The sequence below is a fragment of the Barbatula barbatula genome (assembly GCF_947034865.1).
Source record: "Barbatula barbatula genome assembly, chromosome: 7".
Taxonomy (NCBI): domain Eukaryota; kingdom Metazoa; phylum Chordata; class Actinopteri; order Cypriniformes; family Nemacheilidae; genus Barbatula; species Barbatula barbatula.
This window is the reverse complement of record NC_136770.1, coordinates 8,132,103-8,155,361: the sequence shown is the minus strand read 5'-3', so window position 1 is coordinate 8,155,361 and position 23,259 is coordinate 8,132,103. Positions and strand designations below refer to the sequence as shown.

At 38.2% G+C, this 23,259-nt stretch overlaps 2 protein-coding genes across 2 annotated transcripts; one reads left to right on the top strand and one right to left on the bottom strand.

Annotated features, from left to right (window-relative positions):
* Positions 1 to 431: 431 nt before the first annotated feature.
* tefm (transcription elongation factor, mitochondrial) lies at positions 432 to 3,584 on the bottom strand. Its single transcript, XM_079461197.1, has 4 exons — positions 3,413 to 3,584; positions 2,651 to 3,105; positions 2,421 to 2,570; positions 432 to 1,805 (listed from the first exon to the last, which is right to left on the bottom strand). The coding sequence occupies exons 1-4, from the start codon at positions 3,453 to 3,455 to the stop codon at positions 1,380 to 1,382; spliced, it is 1,074 nt and encodes a 357-aa protein (XP_079317323.1). The 5' UTR covers positions 3,456 to 3,584; the 3' UTR covers positions 432 to 1,379.
* Positions 3,585 to 4,105: 521 nt separating this feature from the next.
* psmd12 (proteasome 26S subunit, non-ATPase 12) lies at positions 4,106 to 12,195 on the top strand. The gene is made up of 11 exons (XM_079460618.1): positions 4,106 to 4,598; positions 4,891 to 4,950; positions 5,042 to 5,170; positions 5,252 to 5,359; positions 5,481 to 5,585; positions 5,799 to 5,948; positions 6,038 to 6,172; positions 6,318 to 6,430; positions 7,559 to 7,733; positions 9,175 to 9,252; positions 9,801 to 12,195. Exons 1-11 carry the CDS (start codon positions 4,491 to 4,493, stop codon positions 10,008 to 10,010), a joined length of 1,371 nt encoding a protein of 456 aa, XP_079316744.1. The 5' UTR covers positions 4,106 to 4,490; the 3' UTR covers positions 10,011 to 12,195.
* The last annotated feature ends 11,064 nt before the right edge of the window (positions 12,196 to 23,259 follow it).

Sequence of the window (23,259 nt, the reverse complement as noted above, 5' to 3'; positions counted from 1 at the left end):
GTAAATGTTTACATTAACATTTGTGCAGTCCTGTATAATGGTTTCCTGATGTTGCATAAGTGGTTCACAGTTTTAGGTTTGTTTACATTTTTCCTCCGTTTTGCACAGTAATTTAAAAGTAAAGTAAAAATTAGTTTACAAATAGCAACAGAATATAGGACCACTGCTATTCAGTGTTTGGTTTGTCATAGAAGTGATTGTCCCATATTGAAACTTTGTATTCGAGGTGCTGAGGTTTTTTTTGGTGCAGTTTTGCAGATAATAGGGTTTGCATAATTGTTAAAGAACTGTTACATTTGATATTGGATAAACTTCAAGAATAATATATTGACTTTTGTTATTGTTAAAGGGGTCATATGGCGCAAATATGTGTTTTTCTGTGTCTTTGGTGTGTTATAAGTTGCCCATGCATGTATTAGACACGTAAAATTGCAAAAATTCAAGTGTCGGAACAAAAGATGTATTAAGAAAGCCATTTTTAAAAGCATTTCAGTTTTTAAAAGGAAGCAATTTTCGGTTTCGGCATTTGTGCATCACTAGTTTATAAACCTGCAAAATAACTTACAAGCATTAAACTAAGTGGTTACAACTCTTAAGACTTAAAGTTCATCAAACACTGTGTGTAGATGTAAATTTCTTCAAACAGAAATGTATTGTTACTCTGCAGAGCTGTCTTTGGTCCAGTGATGTAGTCAGCCCTATAAATGGAACTATACTGCAAAAAATATGTAGAATCCATGTTTGTTGATCTATGACATACCACAACTGCATAACTTACGTGTTGCTTAGACCAGTTTGCCCAAAGGGATATATTTATTGAATCCTATATCACTTAGGTAGCCAGCTCATAGTCATCTGGTATTTTTCTATTTACTTCTTTAATGTTGTGGTTCCTCCCATGGTCTCATGGTATAGAAGTGTTCATCAAAGCAGTAGACCATTAGGTTTTATTAGAACATAGTAATTTAGGGTATTATTTAGTTTGGAAGTCAGTCATTTTGGATTAAGATGCAAGTTTAGTGCCACAAAGGCTAACTTAGGATACATACCCTCTTATTACTTTAAGTAATTAATGAGTGCTGTATAAGATAAAATGACGGCATTTTAATATAAATGATGTTTGTGTTCAACTTTTTCTTTAATAACTTACTTAACCTTTACATGAAGTGTAATAAAGATTCTGTTGCGTTGCACATGCAGCTGGGCATCATTCCATGTTTACACCGGACGTGACAAAAGAACGCATTAGAACCCATTATAATTTCAAATGTCATTCCAATTATACAATCCCATTACAACAAGTCATGTGTCGTGTCTGGTGTAGACACAGTGTTAATGAAAGGGATAAGAGGATCAAGTACTGAATATTTCAAAGCAGTCTACTCTCGCAGAAGTTCAAAGAATGCAACAGCCTGCAGAAGAGTATCACATAGTTCTTCCCCTCTGTTCTTGCTACTCATCTGAAAGGAGTTTCTGTGCTTCACAACCAAACTGTGGGGAAAAACAACGCGTGGCTCTTGCTTCATAACAGATTCTGTCATCATCTTCCTTACTGTCTCAGCTCCACTTGCCCGACTGTCCCCCACCATCAGGTCAAAATGCCGACCCACAGCTGTACGCATCATGTTTAGTACTTTGGGGGATCTTCCTGTTTCCCTCATTGGGGTAAGCAAAGCAAACAGCATGGCCTCAACTGTACGAAGGTGAGCCATGACCGGAAAAAGGGATGTGTTCTGCGGAGAGATACTTGGCTTCTCCACCACAAAGATGTCACTGGCAGGAAATCTTGAAATAACAGCAGAGATCTAGGATTGAGAAATGATATGCATTTCAATTGTTGTGCATCGTAGTTTACATACAATTAACTTACTATTAAACACACACACCTTCATCGGGGCTAAAAGAGATTTTCATTTTAATCAAAATCAATCTATATACAAAGAGCAGAATTGACTAGAATTTGTAGCTGCTATTAAAAAGTAAAAAACCAAGTCTGTCTAAAAGAAAATGAACCTTTACATTGCTCATACTACGCCAAAGTGGTCTAAGTTGCCACATGACTGGGTGATATTTGTGTTAACGGATGACTAAACAGTGAGTGCTCGGACAAATTTCAAAGTGTATATCACTATGCTGTCAGAAAATATGGTAAAAAAGAGTTTAGCTAGGATATCAATAGATTTATCCTGATAGACAGAACCTTGTTGTTTCGATTCTAGCCCATCATATACATACCGTATATTATAGATAGAAAACATGTACAAATAAATATATGTTTAAATGTCCCTACTTGCTAAATAAATTCAAATATGTGGTGGTGTAAAATTAACAATATTCACATTAACCAATATTTACCAAAAAAACACATTTTACATGTATTAGTGATGCAAATTTTCACAACGAAAAAAACCTCAACTCACATCCTCCAAATAATCCGATGCCATGTACGTCCCATTCATAAAACTCTTGCACTCCTCCTGCTGCCAGTCTAAGACAGTTTTTGCTCGATCCATATGCACCCACGCAATTTTATTCGTGCCAAAAACAATAGATACGATAGAGCTTGCCTCCTGCAACACATAAGAGAACTGATCATTGCAGAAATTATTCACTCGTTGTGGTTAATGTAGTCGTAGACAGTTTTTCTTACTTTCAAAAGTGTTCGGTCAACTTCAGGTCTTATGAATTTAGCCAAGTGGATCTTTCCCTTTCGCCTGTCCTTTGTATCATCTGATTTAAGGATTGAGTTAAAGACTACGACAGCACTCTTGTGCTTCAGTAAGGGCACATTGATGACACTTTCCAGACTGTTGAATGGCCCATGCCTGGTTCTATAGCTGAGAATGTTTACAGATTTTCTTCCTCTCAGCAGTTTGACCTGTGCCAGTTCAGACTCTGTGGCAGTATTGAGGCGCTGAAGGATGACAGTACGCTGCTCTGCTGTATAACATGAGTCCAGGGGTTTGCTGTCCTCCTGGCACAATTCAGACGAATCAGATCCATTCACGGTGTTGAAACCAGCGACCACGATTTCGCTTCTCCTGCAGCAGGTGCAGTGCAATAACCTGAGCTCGAATTCAGGCAGGGAGCTCAGACCACAATGTCCTGCAAGAAAAATAAATGCACTTTTAACAAACTCTCTGACTTCTGAATATTATAACTTTTTTTATAACACACACAATGAATTTAGGACTACTCCGTAAATATTCGTCCATTGTACCTAATATTTTATCATACTTATTCATGCATGCATGTCTTTCACCAAACACAGTTATGAAAATAAAAACACAGCCGGAGACCTAGAGGACACGGAATGAACCTATGCTGTACCTTGTAAGACAAACTTTTCACATTATAAACTCGATTCACTTGATACGCGAAACTAGATGCACATGATACGTGATAGTATTACCTTTGAGAACAAAAGATGTCGCAAGTCGTTTAGCAAGCCACATACTTGATAGCAAGTGCTTGCTGTTTGTTACATATATGCCCCATGCATTTCCCTACTGTCCCTCATTATAATGGCTCGTCTGGAAACAGTGAAAATATACGTGGTTCCGCCATAGACACAGACAATATGTGTCGTTTTTCGGCTACTTGATACATTTAAAACAATGTTTACGTGTATAATTTTATTTTAATATTTTGAAATTATTGGACATTGTGGAACAAATTATGTCAACCGATGAACACTTGCTCCTATGATTCCTTGTTAGACTTTGTTAGAATATGTCACTTAGACTAATAATACATTTTGTCATTCCAAACCTGATTTTCTCTCTTTTTCAGAACACAAGAAGATATTTGAAGAGCGTTTCTAACCAACCAACACTATGGACACAAAACTTATAGCCCTACATTGTTACATTTTGAATGATTTGTTTCGAAAAAACCAACACAGTCATGTTTACATAAGAAATCATATTTTGAAAATATATTATTTCATTGACATTTTAACGTTTGCATCAACCTCCATCTAGTGTATACATTTGTTCAAAGCTACCCCATGCTATTAAGCTAACATCAACATTCAACAGGGTAGTTCTTCAAATGGAATACAGGAGGAAAATACTCATATGTGACAAGAAACGTGGGATAGAGAGGGGAAAGGGAGACGTTTATATAAAGTCCAAGGGAAAGGGATACGGGTTGGAAGTGGTTGTCGGAGAAAATAAATGGTGATGGCGAGGTTATTAAACATGACAGGATTATGTGAGGGATGTCAGGAAGAGTAGTCGGTAGAACACATCCTCCTTTTGAGGTGTACAGGGTACGCAACATAGAGATAAGTGACTTGGATCTGATTCACACTCAGTAGATGGCGCTAACGCTGCCAACAGCTTTTAAACAAGAAAAAACGATCAGTACTCCTGTCCAGCTGGTGGCGGTAATAAGTGGGTTTGTCAACTGGCAAAAGTCATTCAAGGAGCTCGAGCGAACGTTCGGATTTTAGTTACATTGCATTCAACCGTTTATTGACGTTAAACATGGCTGAGGACCGAGCTGAACGTTCTGATGGACGGATAGTGAAGATGGAGGTCGACTACAGTGTAACTGTCGATCAGCGTCTGCCTGAGTGTGAGAAAATGGCCAAAGTAAGTGTGAATGAGGGGCTGAGTCATGCTGCAAGCTAAAGCTAACGCTCATGAAATGACTATCTGACAACTATTGGACTACTTAATGTAATACACGATGAAGTGTTCGGGTTTATAAAAAACAGTGTATCACATACATGTGAGTTGCATATTTAAATGTGTGTTATCATTTGAGACATTCTCAGAGCCACATGAAATGTCCTGTCACACAGCCGTACGTACAATTCACTGTTTGATGACATAAACCTTTGCGACACAATTGAATCATTTATGTTGTTTTGTTCATTTTCAGGAGGGCAGACTACAGGAGGCTGTTGAAAGTCTGTTGTCTTTAGAAAAACAGACGAGAACTGTTAGTGCTCATCATTGTTCTCTTCTATGAAAGTTTGACTTTATTAGGTCTTCGAATGCTCCAACGTGTTTGTTTTGTCACTATTGTCCAGGCCTCAGATATGATCTCCACTTCCAGAATTTTAGTGGGGATTGCTCGGATGTGCTATGAAGCCAAGGACTGGGATGCATTGAACGAAAACATCATGCTACTGTCTAAGAGGAGGAGCCAGCTTAAACAGGTAGAAAAACTAAATGACTGGTTAAAATACATTTAAAATTCATTATGCTTGTTAAAATAATATCTTATTTTTCCTGTGCAGGCTGTTGCTAAGATGGTGCAGGAATGTTATACCTACGTTGATGCCGTGAGTGACCTGACGATCAAACTCAGACTCATCGACACACTGCGGACTGTCACTGCTGGAAAGGTCTAGTGATTTTAAATTCTTTAAATGCTCGACCATTTTTTAATGACTTGGATTACTTCTCTTTATTGTAAGGCTCACCCTTGTGGTTATGAGCTATTTACGCATGTCAATGATTTTGTAGATATATGTGGAAATTGAGCGTGCCAGGCTGACTAAAATACTGGCCCATATCAAAGAACAAAGTGGAGATGTGAAAGAGGCTGCAGCCATCGTGCAGGAGCTGCAGGTATGTCTGATTCTTTCTGCATATTCCACGCATGCTGCACAAATCCTTTCTTTATTGTTGAAATAGAATATTGGAACTGGGTTACGAGATACTCCATTCAAGTGTGGATTAAGCCATTGGAACTGTCGTCTCATATCTCATGAATGGGAGCTGAACATTATTATTATTTATTATTATTAATGAAAAAGACTGAAAACTTTTCTTTCCCGGAAGGTGGAGACGTATGGCTCTATGGAAAAAAAGGAGAAGGTGGAGTTCATTCTGGAGCAAATGAGATTGTGCATTGCTGTAAAGGATTATATTCGCACACAGATCATCAGCAAAAAGATTAACACCAAATTCTTCCAAGACGAAGGCACTGAGGTTCTCAATCTTTTACTAAGAAAACTCCTTTTCTCAATTACTATATTTTTGTATTTTTTGATTAATTTCCTGACTTGCTTTTTTTCTAGGAATTGAAACTTAAATATTATAATTTGATGATTCAAGTGGACCAGCATGAGGGCTCCTATCTGTCCATATGCAAACACTACCTAGCCATTTATGACACTCCCAGTATCCTGGAAGACAGCCTCAAATGGCAGCAGGTATTTGACATCGTAATCCTTAGTCCACACTTTTCTTTGTGTGTAAATTTGAAATGTTTTTCCTGACCTTAGAACAAGGAAACTGTCACTTCATTTTCCATTTAAGGTGTTAATACTAAAAATACCTTGTGTGTGTGTGTTTTAGGCTCTGAAGAGTGTTGTACTCTATGTGATTTTGGCTCCTTATGACAATGAGCAGTCTGATCTGGTTCATAGAATCAGCACTGACAAGAAACTGGAAGAAATCCCTACATACAGGTAAATAAACTAAAACACACAATTTCCTTTCCATTTACCGTTCACTTGACAGTTCGTCTTCTAGCAGATGCTATGGGAAACTCATTTTGACCAAAATACTGAATCCTTATTACTACAAAGGCAGTCAAATGTTTGCAATATATTTTCTTTTCAACTGAACAAAGACATTTATAAAGGGTTTTTTCCTACTATGGTAGCCAAGAACTGTTTGTTGTTTCTTCCAAATATCTTTCTCATTTTTGGTGAACTGTTCCTTTAAATGACGGCAGTGCACAGCAAGCTTGTCTGCGCTGCTATATGAGAGTATGCACTGATGTCAAATTTTCACTAGAACATGCCCCCCTCAGTCAGACTGAGTGGCAATACATTCTGGCAAATTCAAAAACACAACATTTTCAGCTGAAATTAAATGCAGTTGGATTCGACAGAACCAGGTGTCCTTGGACATTGAAATGATGCACGGAATCCAGTTTCTGACATTTGTTTCTACCTGATTTTAAGCCTGGGGAAATACACAAAGTAAAGTCTTATGTACACTTTTCTTACAAGAAGATAAAACACAGTAATGCGACAAATAGAGTCTTAATAGAATGACATTGCGCTTCTGAATCTTTACGTTTTTTTTTGTCTTGCTGTCTGTTAAATTAAGTTTAATATGAAATACATCTGCTTTGAATGTTAATGATAATGGGAGATTTTCCCCAACACATCCTTTATCTAAAGTTAGAAAATGAGGCTCTTCAAGCTATTTTAATATCAATAATTCTATTTTATTATCACTTTATTTGGCAAGCTTGTTTTACAAACAGTTCAGTCACACAATTTTCAACAGAAATTGTAATGTGTTATTTGAAATGCAGTATGATAAAAATATGTATTTTATGTATTGTTTTCCATTGTCAGTTATGGATAAAAATCAAGAAAGAAATTTTCTTCTAGAAACTTCTTGACACCATAAATATCGTTCTGTATTGTTGGGAGTTGGGGTGTAGGGGATCATCGCTCCGTTTACTTACTGTTCCATAGCCTTGGTTTTCTTCTGTGGCTTAAGAATGCTTAGCTATAAGCGTGATAATTATACGATTCATTCTGGTATACAAGAGTTTATCATTTTGTTCTCTCTGACAGGGATCTCCTGAAGAAGTTTACCACTATGGAGCTTATGAGCTGGTCATGCGTTGTTAAGGATTATGGGAAGGAGCTGAGAGAGAGTTCTATGGAAACCTCTGACACTGATGTATTTACCTACTCAGAAGAGGGAGAGAAAAGATGGAAAAATCTGAAAAACAGAGTGGTTGAACATGTGAGTTATCCTTAAAGTGTATTGTGTCAGCAGTTATTCATAATAATAATAATTCCTATTATAATAAGTCTGTTTTTTTACAAACGTGAATACCACACGTTACCAATACATTTAGTTTATTTACAGCATGTGTAGGAGGAATGCAGTAAAGAATCTTACCATTTAACTGTCAAAACGTCCCTTTCCCCTTTTTCCCTGCACACTCTTTCTCCGTCCTCCTGACACACGTGCTTGCTTTCAGTGCAGAGAATGACAAGTTCTGAAAGTCTGCGCCATGCTTGCTAAATGTGCTTATTTTGGTTATATTACTTTATTATAATGTTTTTGTATCATGCAGCACAAAGTGCATTTACAGACAAAGTGTTTATTCATATTTAAATGCTCAAACATTCATTAAGTGACAAATGTTTGGAAACGGTGTACACATTAATCTGCGAGTCACCTGCGGGTGCCTGGGTGCTGCTTCTCTTTCGAAAACCTAAGACGCTTAGAGACGCGATCCTGCGCTGGGTCATAGCCAGACCCCGTGCTCATATGGGCCGGGTGTTTCGGTACCCAACCTTAAAAATGTCCCATTTCTTTGCATCATAAATAATATTTTTGGCACCGCAGCGCGTGCCCGTCTGTACGCCACTGCCCATATAACTAAAATGGCATGATCCCCATTGCATAATACCTCTGCGACGATTCGACTGTGAGATTGGTAGTCGAATCAGGCTCCTCCTATTGAATCTTCGACTATTTGGTGTCACTCCTGGGAGTCTAGGAGTTGATTCGTCTACAGTGGTTCTCAACCTTTTTTAGGCCGGCGCCCCAATCCACGTGTTGAACTGTTAAACATTTTAACTGATAAACCAAAATTGCCAGTCAGAATAAAGGTAATTATTATATTTTTTCTTTGTTTTGATACGTGAAAAATATTCATTTTTGGCAATTATTTTTAATGATGTAACATTTAATGGTAATAAATTTATTATTTATTACCATTAAAGAAATTATAAAGGTTTTTTTTGTTGAGGGGAGGTTTGTGAGGGTGTGTGCTGTCCTCCTCCTTTTTTCGTCATGATAACATGCCTGGTTATTGTACAGTAGCAGTGTTAATATAAAAAATAAATGGTAAAGATATCCAGACTTTTTGTTTAGTTTAGTTATTAGCAATTGTGGTAAGTCCAAGTCGTCTTTTTAGTTTAGTTGTTGCTATGCATGTACAATTTTCAGTTTTAGTTTATTAAGTAGTTATTAATATTAGTGCCTCAGCTGAAACTTATTTTAGTTTATTGCAAGGCAACATTTCAAGTTTTTCAAATCATATTTAGGCTAAAATTTTTATTTGATTTCAGTTTACAGACTTGTTATAATATTTTTGTCTTTTTTAATAATGTCATTTTAATTTACTTGCTGTATACTTAATAATAATAATAATCCGTCTGGTAATTTTCAGAACATCAGAATTATGGCAAAGTATTACACAAGGATCACAATGGAGAGGATGGCAGGACTGCTTGACCTCTCTGTTGATGTAAGTTATGTCATTAAATATGCCATTGAATAAATGTCTTGTCTTTGAGATTAGTCTGGGATGTTTATGTCAGTAACGTGATAGAGCTAAGATTATAAAACATTGACAATTAATTGGTATACATTTAATTATGATGAAAAAGTGTAAGCGTCTGAATTAAATGTGACAAGACAACGATCCAAGCAAACAATACAGTAAATATACAAAATGTTAGCAAGTTCCTTGTTTGCAATGTATACACTTGACAGGACCAGTAGTGTGCCATCCCTGCATTATTAAAATGATGTTAAAACATGAAATTACATTCAAAGCAATACTGGAAAGTATAGATATAAGTTTAATTCCTGTGTATTGTTTTTTTGTTGTAATTTCCACAGTATTTCACTTCATATTTCATGCACTTATTTCTGCACAAACATTTTAAAATGTAGGGTGTATTATAACGCCTTTTTAATTGCTATTAAATGATTAAACAAGTGGGATATTTAAAGAATTAAAATAATATGCACATAATTAATATGCAACTTTTTTGTTTGTGCCGTTTGTAGGAGTCTGAGGAGTTCTTATCAAACCTGGTGGTCAATAAGACAATCTATGCGAAAGTGGACCGTTTGGCTGGTGTTATTAATTTTCAGCGGCCTAAAGACCCCAACAATCTTCTGAATGATTGGTCTCACAAACTAAACTCTCTCATGTCTCTTGTCAACAAAACTACTCATCTCATTGCCAAGGAAGAGATGATCCACAACCTCCAGTAAAGCTAGTCAGGATATTATTTGTAAAGTTTAGCTCAAATACTTTTTATTTTACTTTAAAACATCTGATTGTCAATTGTTAAACATTCATGTTCAAAACTTTGATTTTGTAACTGAATTATTTTTTGTATTCAAAAGAAACAGCTGCAAAGCAGTTTCAGGTAAATGTTTTTGGCAATGACGTGACTTGAAGTCTTTGTTTTATGTTCAAGACATTTGGCTAGATTGTTGCTACTGTCTATAGAAACTAATCACATTAATCCTGCATTTATTTAAATCAGTTTACAGTGTATTTTTAATGACCGTCTTTCAGTAAACTTTAACAGCTTTAAAAAATGTATAGAATATCACAACATTGATCATTTTGTTACTCGCAGTATTATTGCAGAAGGCACATAAAATGGGGTTTCTTCATTTGATCTAACTCCAGACCTTTGGTCATTCAGTGTAGGCAGTAGCTTTGGTGATGTCATTCCTAGTTTCAAACATTAATGCATATTAAAGTTATTTGTTGGAAGTTACTCCTGGTTCAATAAGGTTCAACAATAACACAAACCGTTTTCCAGGGTGTAGCCAAAACACACTTAACCACTGTCCTTACCCATCTCCCAGTAAACAACAATCACCCAAGAATATTTGTAATAATGGGGGAGGACATCTTTTTGGTTACTGACATTGACCCCCATAGTATTTATTTTTCCTACTATCGCAGTACATGTTTGACATTTAAATGTTTTCAGGTTTAAAAGGTTTTGCGACTAAATTAGCTATTTGATTATTATTTATATGGTTTAGATTCAATATCGATTAGTTGTCACACTTACATTAAAATGCTAGTTTTGCAGACATGGAACTCATATTATATATATATGCTGGTAACTGAAACCCTCCTACTCTGCTATATTAGTGAAATACACACTACTAGTGCCCACACAATTATGTTTGGAACCAACCAAGTAAGCAACATTTTTATTTTTACCTTTTATTTTAAGTTAAATTCAAAACAACATGAAACATGTTTATTAAAATAAACCACATTTCAACATTCAAAACGGGCCCATAAATACAGCGTGAGTGATGGAGACATCTTCAGGACGAGGGAAGAAATACAGATATTTACATCCTTGAAGATAAGCACACGCATTAAGAATCGATTGGTATATTGTTTCGTTAAATTGAAGATCGATTCAAATCGAAGAATCAATATTTTACCCAGGCCCGGCCATACGCAATGTCTACACCAGATGCGGGGCGATGCGACTCAACAAAAGAATGCGTTAGAACCCTTTATACTTTTACATTTTGTCCACAATGGAGGTGGTGCGACGCAACAATCCCATTAGAGTTGGTCATGTCCGGTGTGGACACGGTGTAAGTGTAGGAAACTATAACTTTTCAAGCAAACACTTTTTTTGTCTCCCTCAAGATCATAGCATCTCTATCATGTCCAGATAGTTATTCCTCAGTGGTTCAACAGTGTTTCATGCATTCTGACTTTACAGTGTTAAATGTGCTGGCTTCTCATGCTTGACATGGTCAACTTGTCCCAAAAACAAGTTGGGCATATGACGTAGTATTTCTGTGCTCGATACACCCCCCCCAAGGTTTGTACAGTTTTTGGGACATTTTTCGAACATGAAATTCTTTTCAAAACCTTTTCTTAATCCTTTATTGGGCAATTATACCGGAAAAGCACACCCACGCATCAACCAGTGAGAAAAGGAGCACGCCCACCCGTCAACCAGCAAGAGCGAGGCTGTGTCCGAAATAGCCCCCTATACCCTAATTTAGTGCACTACTTGAGAGGACATCTGTTTTGTAGTGGTGTCTGAAATTATTGTGGACATTGTTCAGTGCACTCATTCAGTCCCACAATGCAAAGCAATAATGAGTGTACAGTAGATGTACAGCTAGACCATACCCATAATGCACCTTTAGGTACAAGCTGATTTCTCCAGGTTTTTTTCCAAATAGAAAAAGCTGTACAAGTAAAGCGACGATTTTGTATGTTTAAGAAGGCCACAGTCGCACAAACGGTGAATGAATCAGAAACTCGTTTCTGAGGAGAAATGGGTCAGTAAACGCTTGTGCAGGAGCACTGCGCTTCACAAAAGAATATGTATTATTAATATGTTGTTATTTGCACGCTTTGTATGTTTGTTTTATACAAATAAATAATCTATTGCACAATATCCATATTTATTGTGTATGCACGATTTACACAAAGAAAATATATCATTTACACAAAACAATATTTATTTATTATTTACACAAAGCAATATTTATTATAAGTCTATTACTAACACAAAGAAAATAACTGTTTTTTACATAAAGATTATACTGCAAGCCCAAACTATGCAACAGTTAAAGTCCGGGCATTGATAAAACACTGCCGTGGCACTGAGTGTATGAATTCAATAATTTGTTCTAATGCACTACTTTAATTGGACTACATTAGTGGACTAATGCAGGGAATAGCGAATAAGTGTATATGCGGCTATTTCAGACACAGACCGAGAGAAAAAGAACGTGCACACGTCAACCAGTGGTAGAAAGAGCATGCCCATCAATGTGCTTTGCAGAAGCCACACAGCATTGAGTGAAGAAATGTTACTTTAATGATGTCATATTTTATGCAATAATCAAGAATTTAAACCAGAGAAAACTGTGGACATGAGTGGTATTGTAAATTAGTAGTAGTACTGTAAATCCCAAATCATACACTGTGTGCACAATTATTAGGCAAGTTGTATTTTTGAGGATTACTTTTGTTACTTTTGCTACAGTGCTCTTGGTCAATCCAAAATGTAAACAAACCCTCAAAACTGAAAGTTTTGGCTTTCTTAAGAGATTATCGTTATTAGGCAACTAAATGAATAACTAAGATTTTCCCCTCACTTGTTTATTTTCACCTGTTAAAGTGAGAATAATAAACAAACTCAATTTACAAATAAACGTTTCTGAAATAAATAAAAAAACAGTGACCAATTTAGCCACCCTTCTTTTCGATAACAGTCACTAGCCTTCCATTCACAGAGTCAGTCAGTTTCTTGATCTGGTCAGAATCAACTTTTTGTTCAGCCGCAACCACAGCCTCCCAGACACTTTTCAAAGAGGTGTACTGTTTACCAGGGGCGTCACTAGGCCATGTTTAGGGGGGCTTCAGCTTCGGTTTCTCATCCAATACCAGTACGTCTTCACTACAGTGTGGTAGTTGTTTTTTCTTCCAACAAAAATGAAGCGATTAACACCTATGAAAACATACTTTAGAAAACGATCATGATTTATTTTAATTTACTTTTTAAAATTTAAAACATATTATTGTGTATCTCTGCATTACATTGTGCAGCCATGCCCAGAATTGGTTAAATACACACATCATTGTCTGAAAGCAACAAATGGCACAGAGAGAGAAACGTCATGTGGAGTTATTTTGTTTTGTAATATTAAATATTTTTTTTGTATTAAGTAATAATGAATCATTAGTGTATCATGATACATTAGAGTAAGAGTAGAGTAAAGGGATTTGTGTTTTATTTTAAGTAATTGATTTATAGAAGTGGCAAATTGATAATTCATGTTGTTATTTTTAATAAATAGAAATAAATATAGAACAGATTAAACATATTTCCAATAGACAATTACATTAATACATGTTTTGTCTATATTCTTATACATACACTTATCGAATACAATGAAATAGTGGATAGCAATAAGGTTAGTAGTATACAAACCTACCCTAATAGTCAAATAATATTTTTTTAATCATACCCTTATTGGGGGCTGAGCCCCCTAAAATGAAAATCCTAGAATCGCCCCTGCTGTTTACCTTCACTGTAAATTTCCTGCTTAAGGAAGGGCCCAAAAGTTCTCAATAGGGTTTAAGTCAGGTGAAGAAGGGGGCCATGTCATTCATTTTTCATCTTTAAGGCCTTTACTGGCCAGCCACGCAGTGGAGTACTTTGATGCATGTGAAGGAGCGTTGTCTTGAATAAAAGTCAAAGTCTTTAAGATGCAGACTTTTTCCTGTACCACTGCTTGAAGAATGTGTCTTCAAAAAATTGGCATAGGTCTGAGAGTTTATTTTGAGTCCATTCTCACCCCGAAAAGGTCCAACTAGCTCATCTTTAATAATACCTGCCCATACCAGTACCCCACCTCCACCTTGCTGCCGTATGAGTCGAAGTGGAGCTCTGTGTCCGTTAGTGATCCAACCACGGGCCCATCCATCTGGTCCGTCAAGAGTCAATCTCATCTCATCAGTCCACAAAACCTTTGAAAAATCTGTCTTCAGATAAAACGAATGCCGATCCATGGACAATTAAACAGCTGAAGGCGGACTTTGACAGTACACTGCGTTAACATAATTAAATAAAATAACTTTAATGACAGGTGATATATGTTAAGTGGTCTATATAAAGAGTGTGTGGCGTGCTACCTTGGTGCGGTAGCTCCAAAACGGCCGTTCCGGACTGGAACTCAGACAACTAGGTTTCAGCGGCATAGCAAAAGATTGTAAGATCCAAAGCTCTCATTGATTTTATAGTGTTTATGCTAAATGGTGAAACAATTGTGCCTGGAGTATATGTAACACTAATAAAATGTTTATTATTTTTAAACCAGCAGTTCTTATTCATGGTCCCTGTTCAAAATCCACCAAGGAATTCATGCAGAGGCACAAGTACAATGTTCTGGAATGGCCATTCCAGTTCCCAGACCTTAACATCATTGAAAATGTATGGATTGATTTGAAGCTGTCTACGCAAAGAAACCTGACTGAACTGGAGGCGTTTTGTATGGAGGAATGGGCCAAAATACCACCTGCCAGACTTCAGGGACTTGTCTGTGGCCATAGGGGTCTACAGGCTGTTATTGAAGCAAAAGGAGGTTCTACTAAATATTAAAGGAATTATTTCTTTGGGGTGCCCAAATTTATGCACATGCCTATTTTTGTTTAAATGCACATAAAACTGTTTCTGTTGGACCAATAGAAATTATTTCACTACTGAGATGTTTCTGTTTACATATGTTAAAATGAAGTTGCGGCTTCAGCAAGTGACAAACTGATGCAGTGATTTTCCTAAGGGGTTCCCAACTTGTGCATACCACAGTAGCTACCCTAAGGGTTTCCCCCTCCTTCCTCAATATTTTACCGGCCAATGATGTTCGAGCGACACTATATAGGTAGGCACCGAGTGTCATTGACTCAGAATCTTTCGACTGAACAAACATGGATAAGACCCTGAGATTTACAACAAAGCAGCATACGCAATGTCTCATTCCCTAATTACACACGTAACCGAGACGTTCCCTTTTAAGTCGGTCTCTCTACATTGCGTATAGCTATGCTAGGGGAATACTTCAAATCCTGCTGTGTTGTACTCCCACTAGGGATGTTACATTTTTTGCTTCTACAGCTTCCAATGTATGTATGTATGCATTTAAAAAAAAAGATTACAATGTAAAAAAAATCATACTATATAAAATGTATTTATATATTAATTTATTATTTTATATTTTATTGTTGTATGTTGTATGTAATTTCTTATTTTCATATAACCTTTTTCAGAAGGTGAGATGCCTGGTGTGTGACAAGGAGCTTTTATTTGAACATAATGAAACTGGAGTGTGTTGGGTTTGCTTCAACTGACAGAGCTTCTTCCACAGGCTTCTGGCTGCTTTATTTTAAATAAGCACCAGATGACGCTGTTCTCGACACTCTTGATGCTTCGAATCTTTCCCCGAAACATTCAGGGGAAAGCCTCATTGATTCACGAGGCTTCATTTGCCCATCCCTAATTCCCACCTCTAAAACAGCCTAAAGAGCCAGACCCGAGAGCATCAGGACTGTTGACTGCTTTTCCCCGGGGATAACAAATGCCCTTCAGCTCAACCTGAGTGGAACTAAGCACATTAACAGTATCCACCACTCCTTGTAAAACAGAGATTGTGTACAGAAAACAAGAAAGAGATGTGTCTTGCACGACTGTCACGATCAGCAGAAGGAAAACAAGGAGAGGATCCACATGCAGTAAAAGGTCTTTAATAAACTCCACAAAAACACAAAGGTACGTCCAAGATCCAGGGAAACATGAGGCAGAACATACAACAACGATTCACACCAGAAACACACAGATGAAGGGACAAACAGGTAATGAGACACAGGGGAAACCAATACACGATAACTCGACAAAGCATGATGGGAACTGGAGTCCTTACAAAACATAGGCAGAACACAGAGTAGCATGGTGTCCTCAGGTGGCTGCCGAGGCACCAGCAACATGGCGTGACATATTATATAGTATTCCAGCCACCCTCAGAATAACAGTCCTGGAGGGTGGTGAAGCGGAGGCAGAACAGGGACGGAGGGCCACATTGTCTTCAACACAACACAGCACTTTGTTGAATCTTTGTTTTGCATTCTTTTTCTTTTCCCTGCAAGATCGTCTAAAGTGGCGTTTTTACATTGCAATTGTTTACACCAACACTCAGATGCAAGATGTCCCACTTTGCCACATCTGTAACATTCTGTTGAATTCCGGTGTTTTCCTTTGAACTGCCACTTTGCATCAAGCCGTTTTGCATTTTTGGCAGCAAGTTCCATGTTTACACATATTTCAGTGGCTTTTTGAAATGTGAAATAACTTTCATTCAACCGTTTTTTTAATGGTAAACAATCACAGTGATTCAGTTGGTTTCCATTCAAATACCATAATGAACTATTAGCTTTTTTCACTAAAACCATTGAAAAATTCCTTTTTGTAATATGTTTTGGGCATTATTCATATAGGATTTCATATCCCACCAATAGAATCCATCACATACCAATATTATACACCCCGTTGGAGTTTCCATTAAAACCTAATAATTTCCCGTTATTAAAAATAAATCTTTGAAATTTACATTTAGTCATTTAGCAGACGCTTTTATCCAAAGCTACTTACAAAGAGTTCGGGGAGCAACAAGCGATATGTCATACAAAATAAAATGTTATTATACGAAATAAAATTATATTGTGTTTTGGGCAGGGTTCTTTTTTGCAGCAGGGCAAAAGCATAATCCAAAATGACATTAAGCATATAGACAGACAGTTGTGCCTAAAACAAAAGCCCACACTGTGGAGTTCAATTTATTATTTTCAACAAAACCTCCATATCTGGACAGTTGAAGCCTTGTGTTCTTTCAAGTTAAAGCGAAGTGGTAAGAACGTAAAGCCAGTGCAGGCTTGTCAAGTGCCCCTGAACCAAAAGACAGAGGGTGGAGAGAAAGAATAGAAAGAAAGGTGGCAGAGATGCAGTAGAGAGGGAGAAAATCCAGGTTCCACAAAATGAAAGAAGGGTTCAGATAGAGGTTTGCATTTTCAGGGATCTTGGCAAATTATACAATATATGCAACACAACACAAAAAACAGATAACAACAGCATAGTGCAGTCATGCAACACTTTGCCTGATTTAAGTATCATGATTTTTAAATGATTTTATGCAAAGGTTAAAGTGAAATATTATACTAATGTGTTTTATCTTTTTATATAGGCAATCATTCAGCAATTGAGTGATATGAAACAAAGGGAGTTTGTAGATCTTCTTTTTTCTAGGGAGCCTGGGTTAGTTATTGATGCCATTGGGATGCTGGAGAACCATCATCCTGCACCACCGTCCACTGCTGTACCATGAGGTGTGTGTGGGAACTGCCGGGAGATGACAACTGACCTGGAGAGAAAATGCTGTGGCCAGAATCCTAACCATTGCATTAGCCAGCTGCCACATTTCACCCTGTACTGTTTTGAGCATGGGTGTGGCACAGTAATGATATGTTGGTGATTGGTGAAGCCAATGACAACCGTGAATTTAGATATGCTGCCTATCGGCAGTACATCAGCAGCAACATGGGTCACTGGGTCAAGGAAATCTACATGTTATGCCTAGCTGCTGTGTGTGGCGAATCAAGGACAAGGACAAGTACCCAGAACCTCAGGGCCAATTCACTGGTTTTGTTCAAAGTCTATAAAACAATTGTTCATATCCACTATGTAAGGAAAAATGTACAGGGAACTGGTTATTATCGCAAAAATTAGCGCCGACAGTGTGATCAGGCCCAGAAGCGGATGGTCTTGTATCACACTGAAGGGGCTTATTTCACGATTACAGCAGGCAGCTTGAACAGTATCCCGCTTATTACACGGCTACTTGCCAAATGAGAAGACAAGGAAAAGCTGTTCCAATGTCACAAACAGGAAATTTTATTTAATCATTTGTAAATATGTTTTTAAAATAAATATTTAATTTGTCAAAAAAACCTTTCAAAATGATTTGCTGCATCCCGGTTACAGGGTATTATTAGTTCTGAGAGGTTGTTATCTGGAAATAACGAACTTGCAAATGTCGCAAATGGCCAATTAGAATTAAGCATTGCAACGAGCAATACATTTGAATTAACATGCTATTTATAAAAATCGACCTATGTTCATTTATACATAATTATATATAAGATTATTATACAAATAATTTATGTACAACCTTGAACCTTGTATGTTCATAGTATTTTTAATTAAGGTGTATTGTCTGATAATAACACAATAGTTATATTTTATTAATAAATCAGTTAGTGGTGACTATGACTTGAAAGAAAATCAACAGTAAACAAAAACAATTTTAATAAACTATTATATCAATTGTATATTTACAAGACATGCAATACACAAAGCAATAATAACAAACAATTGCAATCATTCTGAGGCTTTTTGGTGGAAAATTCTGATCACCCTTTCTGAAAGAAGCTGGCACTGGATAAAAAAAGCTGCAATTAATACACACACAAAAGACTGTTTTGTTGACTTGGTCTTTATATGAAAATTATGATTAAAAGAACAGTCAAGTTTTTATCTGTGCATTTACTGATGTTACATTTACAGTGAAGCTCCAAGAGTGTGTTTTACTTGACACAATAAAAAATGATTTTCGCGTATTAAATTAAAATATTTACTTGATTTTGCCGGAGTTCCTCTATGGTTGGTGCTGGTACAGGGGGTACGAGGCAAAACCTTATGGGATCATTAGGGCAAGGGTACGGTGGCCACTAGGTGTCACAACGCTGCAACAGAAAAAAACACTAGCAAATTCAGAAAGCATCTTCATTAGTTTGGTGACACATGCCCTGACAATTGATTACAACACAAACAAATCCGTTAATCAATTCAAGGCCTAAGAAACCTGTCTTTCTTCTCTTCAAAGAAGAAGCCTGTGCCTGCCGGAGAAGTAGATGGATAGATGAGGTTGGCTGCCAGGGTCTCCTTAATGTAGGTATCCATAGAGCCGTCAGGGGGAGTCAAGGAGAAGATCCGACCACTGGGACGGCATGAACCACGGAGAAGGTAAATAGCATAGTCAAAAATGCAGTGAGGAGGTTCCCCGGGACTTGCTGAATGCTGTCTTGAACTGATGATAGACACTAAGGATTCAAGACAGATCGATAGACTCAGGACCAGGGGCTGGTGGACTCTGAAGTAGGCAGGTGAGTTTGCAAGAGGAACCCCAGCTCAGAATGATACCGGTGGGGCAGACGATCCGAGTGTTATATTTGTGCTGCCAAGTGTGACCCAAGATAATAGGGTACATGCGGAAGTCAATAAGAAAGCTCTCCTCCTGCTGGTGTTATAGGATAATAAGTCACAGGGACTGAGTGGCCTCTGTTATTTTGCCCAGTTCCAGAGGTATGCTGTCCAAGGCTGTAACTGCCTGGGGATGAGAAAGGATTTGGATAGGGATCTTGAGTTCCTTAGCCAAGGATAGATCCAGGTAGTTGCCGCACAGCGCCGGAATCAACCATAGCCTGGACAGAATGATGGTGGCCCTCCCAGGAAAGTGGGGCTGGAACAGCTAGGACAGCGTTAGTGGGAGGAGCTATGATTTTCACAACCCTCCTGTAGTTGGGAGAGACCGGACCACGTTAGGAAGAATGTTCCACCAGGAAGGAGTTGTGAAGGAGAATGAGCGAGAAAACTATTTAATGCCCTTATGAGAAGGCAATACAAGGCGCCACTCGTTTGCAGAACGCAGGGTTCTTGATGGGGTGTAGGAGTGTGTGAAAGTTGGCCGGTGCAGATGATAGTGCAGTGATAGTCCTGTAGGCAAGCATCAGGGACTTGAATCTGATACGGGCTTCAACCGATAGCCAGTGGAGAGACATGAAAAGGGGTGTTCCATGAGCCCCTTTGGGCTGTTGGAAGACGAGGCGTACTGCTGTGTTTTTAACCAGCTGAAGTGGTTTGATAGCCTTTGCAGGAAGACCAGCAAGGAGAGCATTGCAGTAGTCCAACCTTGTGATTACCAGGGCCTGGACAAGGAGTTGTGCCACATGTTCAGTGAGATAGGGTCTAACCTTTCGAATGTTGAATAAGGCATATCGGCAGGATTGCGTTGTCTTTGCAATGTGATCATTGAAGGACAGCTGTTCATCAAATATGACTCCAAGGTTCCTGGCTGATTCGGAGGGAGTGATTGTGCAATTGCCAAGTCGTATGGTAAGATTGTGTTGCACCGTGGGGTGTGCCGAAAACATGTGTAGTTCTGTCTTGGCCGGGTTCATCTGGAGCTGATGCTCTTTCATACAAGCTGAGATGTCATCTAGGCAGGCTGTTATGCATGCTGCTATAGTTGTATCATCTGGATGAAACGAGATGTGGATCTGGGTGTCATCAGCATAACAGTGATACAAGAAGCCGTGTGCCTGTATGATGGGTCCTAAGGATGTCATGTAGATGGAAAAAGTAGCGGTCCAAGCACCGATCCCAGAGGGACCCCAGCGATCATGTGGTGAGCAGCGAGCCCCTCCATGACACCATGGAGGATCTGCCGGAGAGGTAGGATTGGAAAAAGTGGAGAGGGGAGCCTCAGATTCCTAAAGAGGACAGGGTTGCTAGCAGTATCTGGTGATTGACCGTGTCAAACACTACAAATAGGTCTAGCAAAATCAGGACCGATGATTTGGATTTCGCCTTGGCTAGCCATTGACTCTAGAACCTCAGCTGGTTCTCTGGGGGGTTACTCATCTTGAAGAGGCTCAGACAGCCCTCCCTGAAAGATGACCCTTTGCGCCTCATCATTCCATCCACTTGCCACTATGGTCTGAAACTCAATGGCAAAATCTGCTGTACTGCGGGAACCCCGACAGAGAGAGAGCAGGCGCTTGGAAGCTTCTTGACCGCTGATTGGATGATCAAACACTTGCTTGAACTCTGCCTCAAAAGGACGAGGAGTAAGTTAGTTAGTTTTGGAAACCAAATGGCTTGTGAGATGGTAGATGGGGCTCTTTTGGCTGTCGCGGACAGATTTCTAAAGTCGGCGAAAAAAATCTCTGGATCGCAACCAAATTGCTGCTCGCTTCGGTCACCAAAGCTTGTTAAGTATAAGCAGGTGTGCATCGTGATCCGGACCTGTCTCGAGCTATCCCAGATGCTACAATATTTTCAAACCTGTTGGATATTTTCGCCAAGTGATCTCGTTGTGTGTGACACTGTGAAACTATTCCAGCCAATCACAGCACATAAGCTTTGTGTCAAATTATTGCGTGGAAGAATTAAAAACTGCTGACAAGTATTCATTAACATTATAGAGCGTATTCAATTGCTAGTATAACACGATGTGGGAGGTGCTTTTGCTGTTGAACCTTGACCAAAGTCTTGTTGCAAGTGCACTTTGTCTGCGTTGTGTAGTGTGCGTGCTGCTACAAGAAACCTTGTTGTGTAGTGAAGGCGAAATAGCATTTCAAGTAAACTCATAGTCCCGTAATGTCAGCTCGGTTTAACAGGTCCTTGAAACGGAATGCTGAATGAATGCTGACTAAATTTTCTTGTAAAGAGCCAGTCTAGAACATAGGTCACCACGTGGTAGATAGGAGATCTACCACTGTGCCACAGCGCCGGTTTAGTTAGATCCAAAAACGAAACACTCCAGAGAGTTTTCCAGGCAAAGTAGTTTTATTTCAAAAAAACAAAATCCAACAAAAGTTCTTAGGCATTAATAATAGAAGAGGCAATGGAAAATCATCAAATGGGTTTTATTGCCAAAGGCAAAAGCTCAACATTCGAAAATGAGAATAAACAAAGGCTCAGTCTCTCAAGTAGGTGTTGGTCACAGTCAGGCAGGACCGTAGCGCAGGCTTGCACGGTACGACTCGGCGATACACGGAACTGAAGAGTGGAGTAAAGATCCTTGAGCACAATGCGAGTTGGTCAGGACTTCTCACACCAGTATAGGAACTGCTTTGCAGAGACGCGGGGAGAGACAGAAGCTCAACACAGAATCCACAAACAACGATCTGACAAACACAAGACAAAAGAGGTGAGTATAAATACTCTAGTGGTGATTCTCCCGGAGGATCATCAGCGACCAGGCCTACCCATACACAACACACAGTGCACGGAAGAGTCAGGGAATTCCCCAACCGTGACACCGACAGCCTTGGACACAATTCAATTCTATACAGTGAAATAAACTAACCAAACTGGACTATGTGAGTCCCCTTTTTGTTCCACAAAAACAAACATAATTATTTATTTAGGTTACTTTGACTTGATCTGGTGCTGGTTCCTCAAAGACCTTTCGGGTTGGAAATTAATTTAAGATTAACTCCCAGAATTTACTGCCAGATTCTGGAAGACAGAGTCTTCAGTGTTCTTCAAAAATGGAAGTGGGTGAAAGTCCCATTAGAGTCACTTTTAACCTATCTATCTTCTTGCTTAATAATAATACATACATTATCAAAAGATGTCACTTTATAACCCTTTTAACAATTATATATTTAAAACAAAGTTAAAGGTAACTAGGATCGATGTGGTCTGGAATTGCTAAAATGTGAATAATCAGAATAATTATATTATGTTATATTGCAGCAACAACGAGCACATGTGATGGGGAATGTGGTCAGAATATTTTAGCCATTAAGATAGGATTTGTGTACCTCCAAGACTTTAAAAAGGTGAAACTGTTGTGTTTTACAACTCACTTTTTTAATATTAATCAAGCTTTTGGCCAGCGTATAATTGGCCACCTCCTTTTGTTTATGAACAACACATTTCATCGTCATTTCATAGCACAGCAATGCATGAAGTAAAGCTTGCATAGCAACAAACGTATGCATTAGCATACTTGCAAATGTATTTTGTAATTTGAATAGTATTGAAATCATAACAGAAAAACTATTTTATATTAAACACTAAACATACAAATAAACATGTTATTTATTCAATAAAAC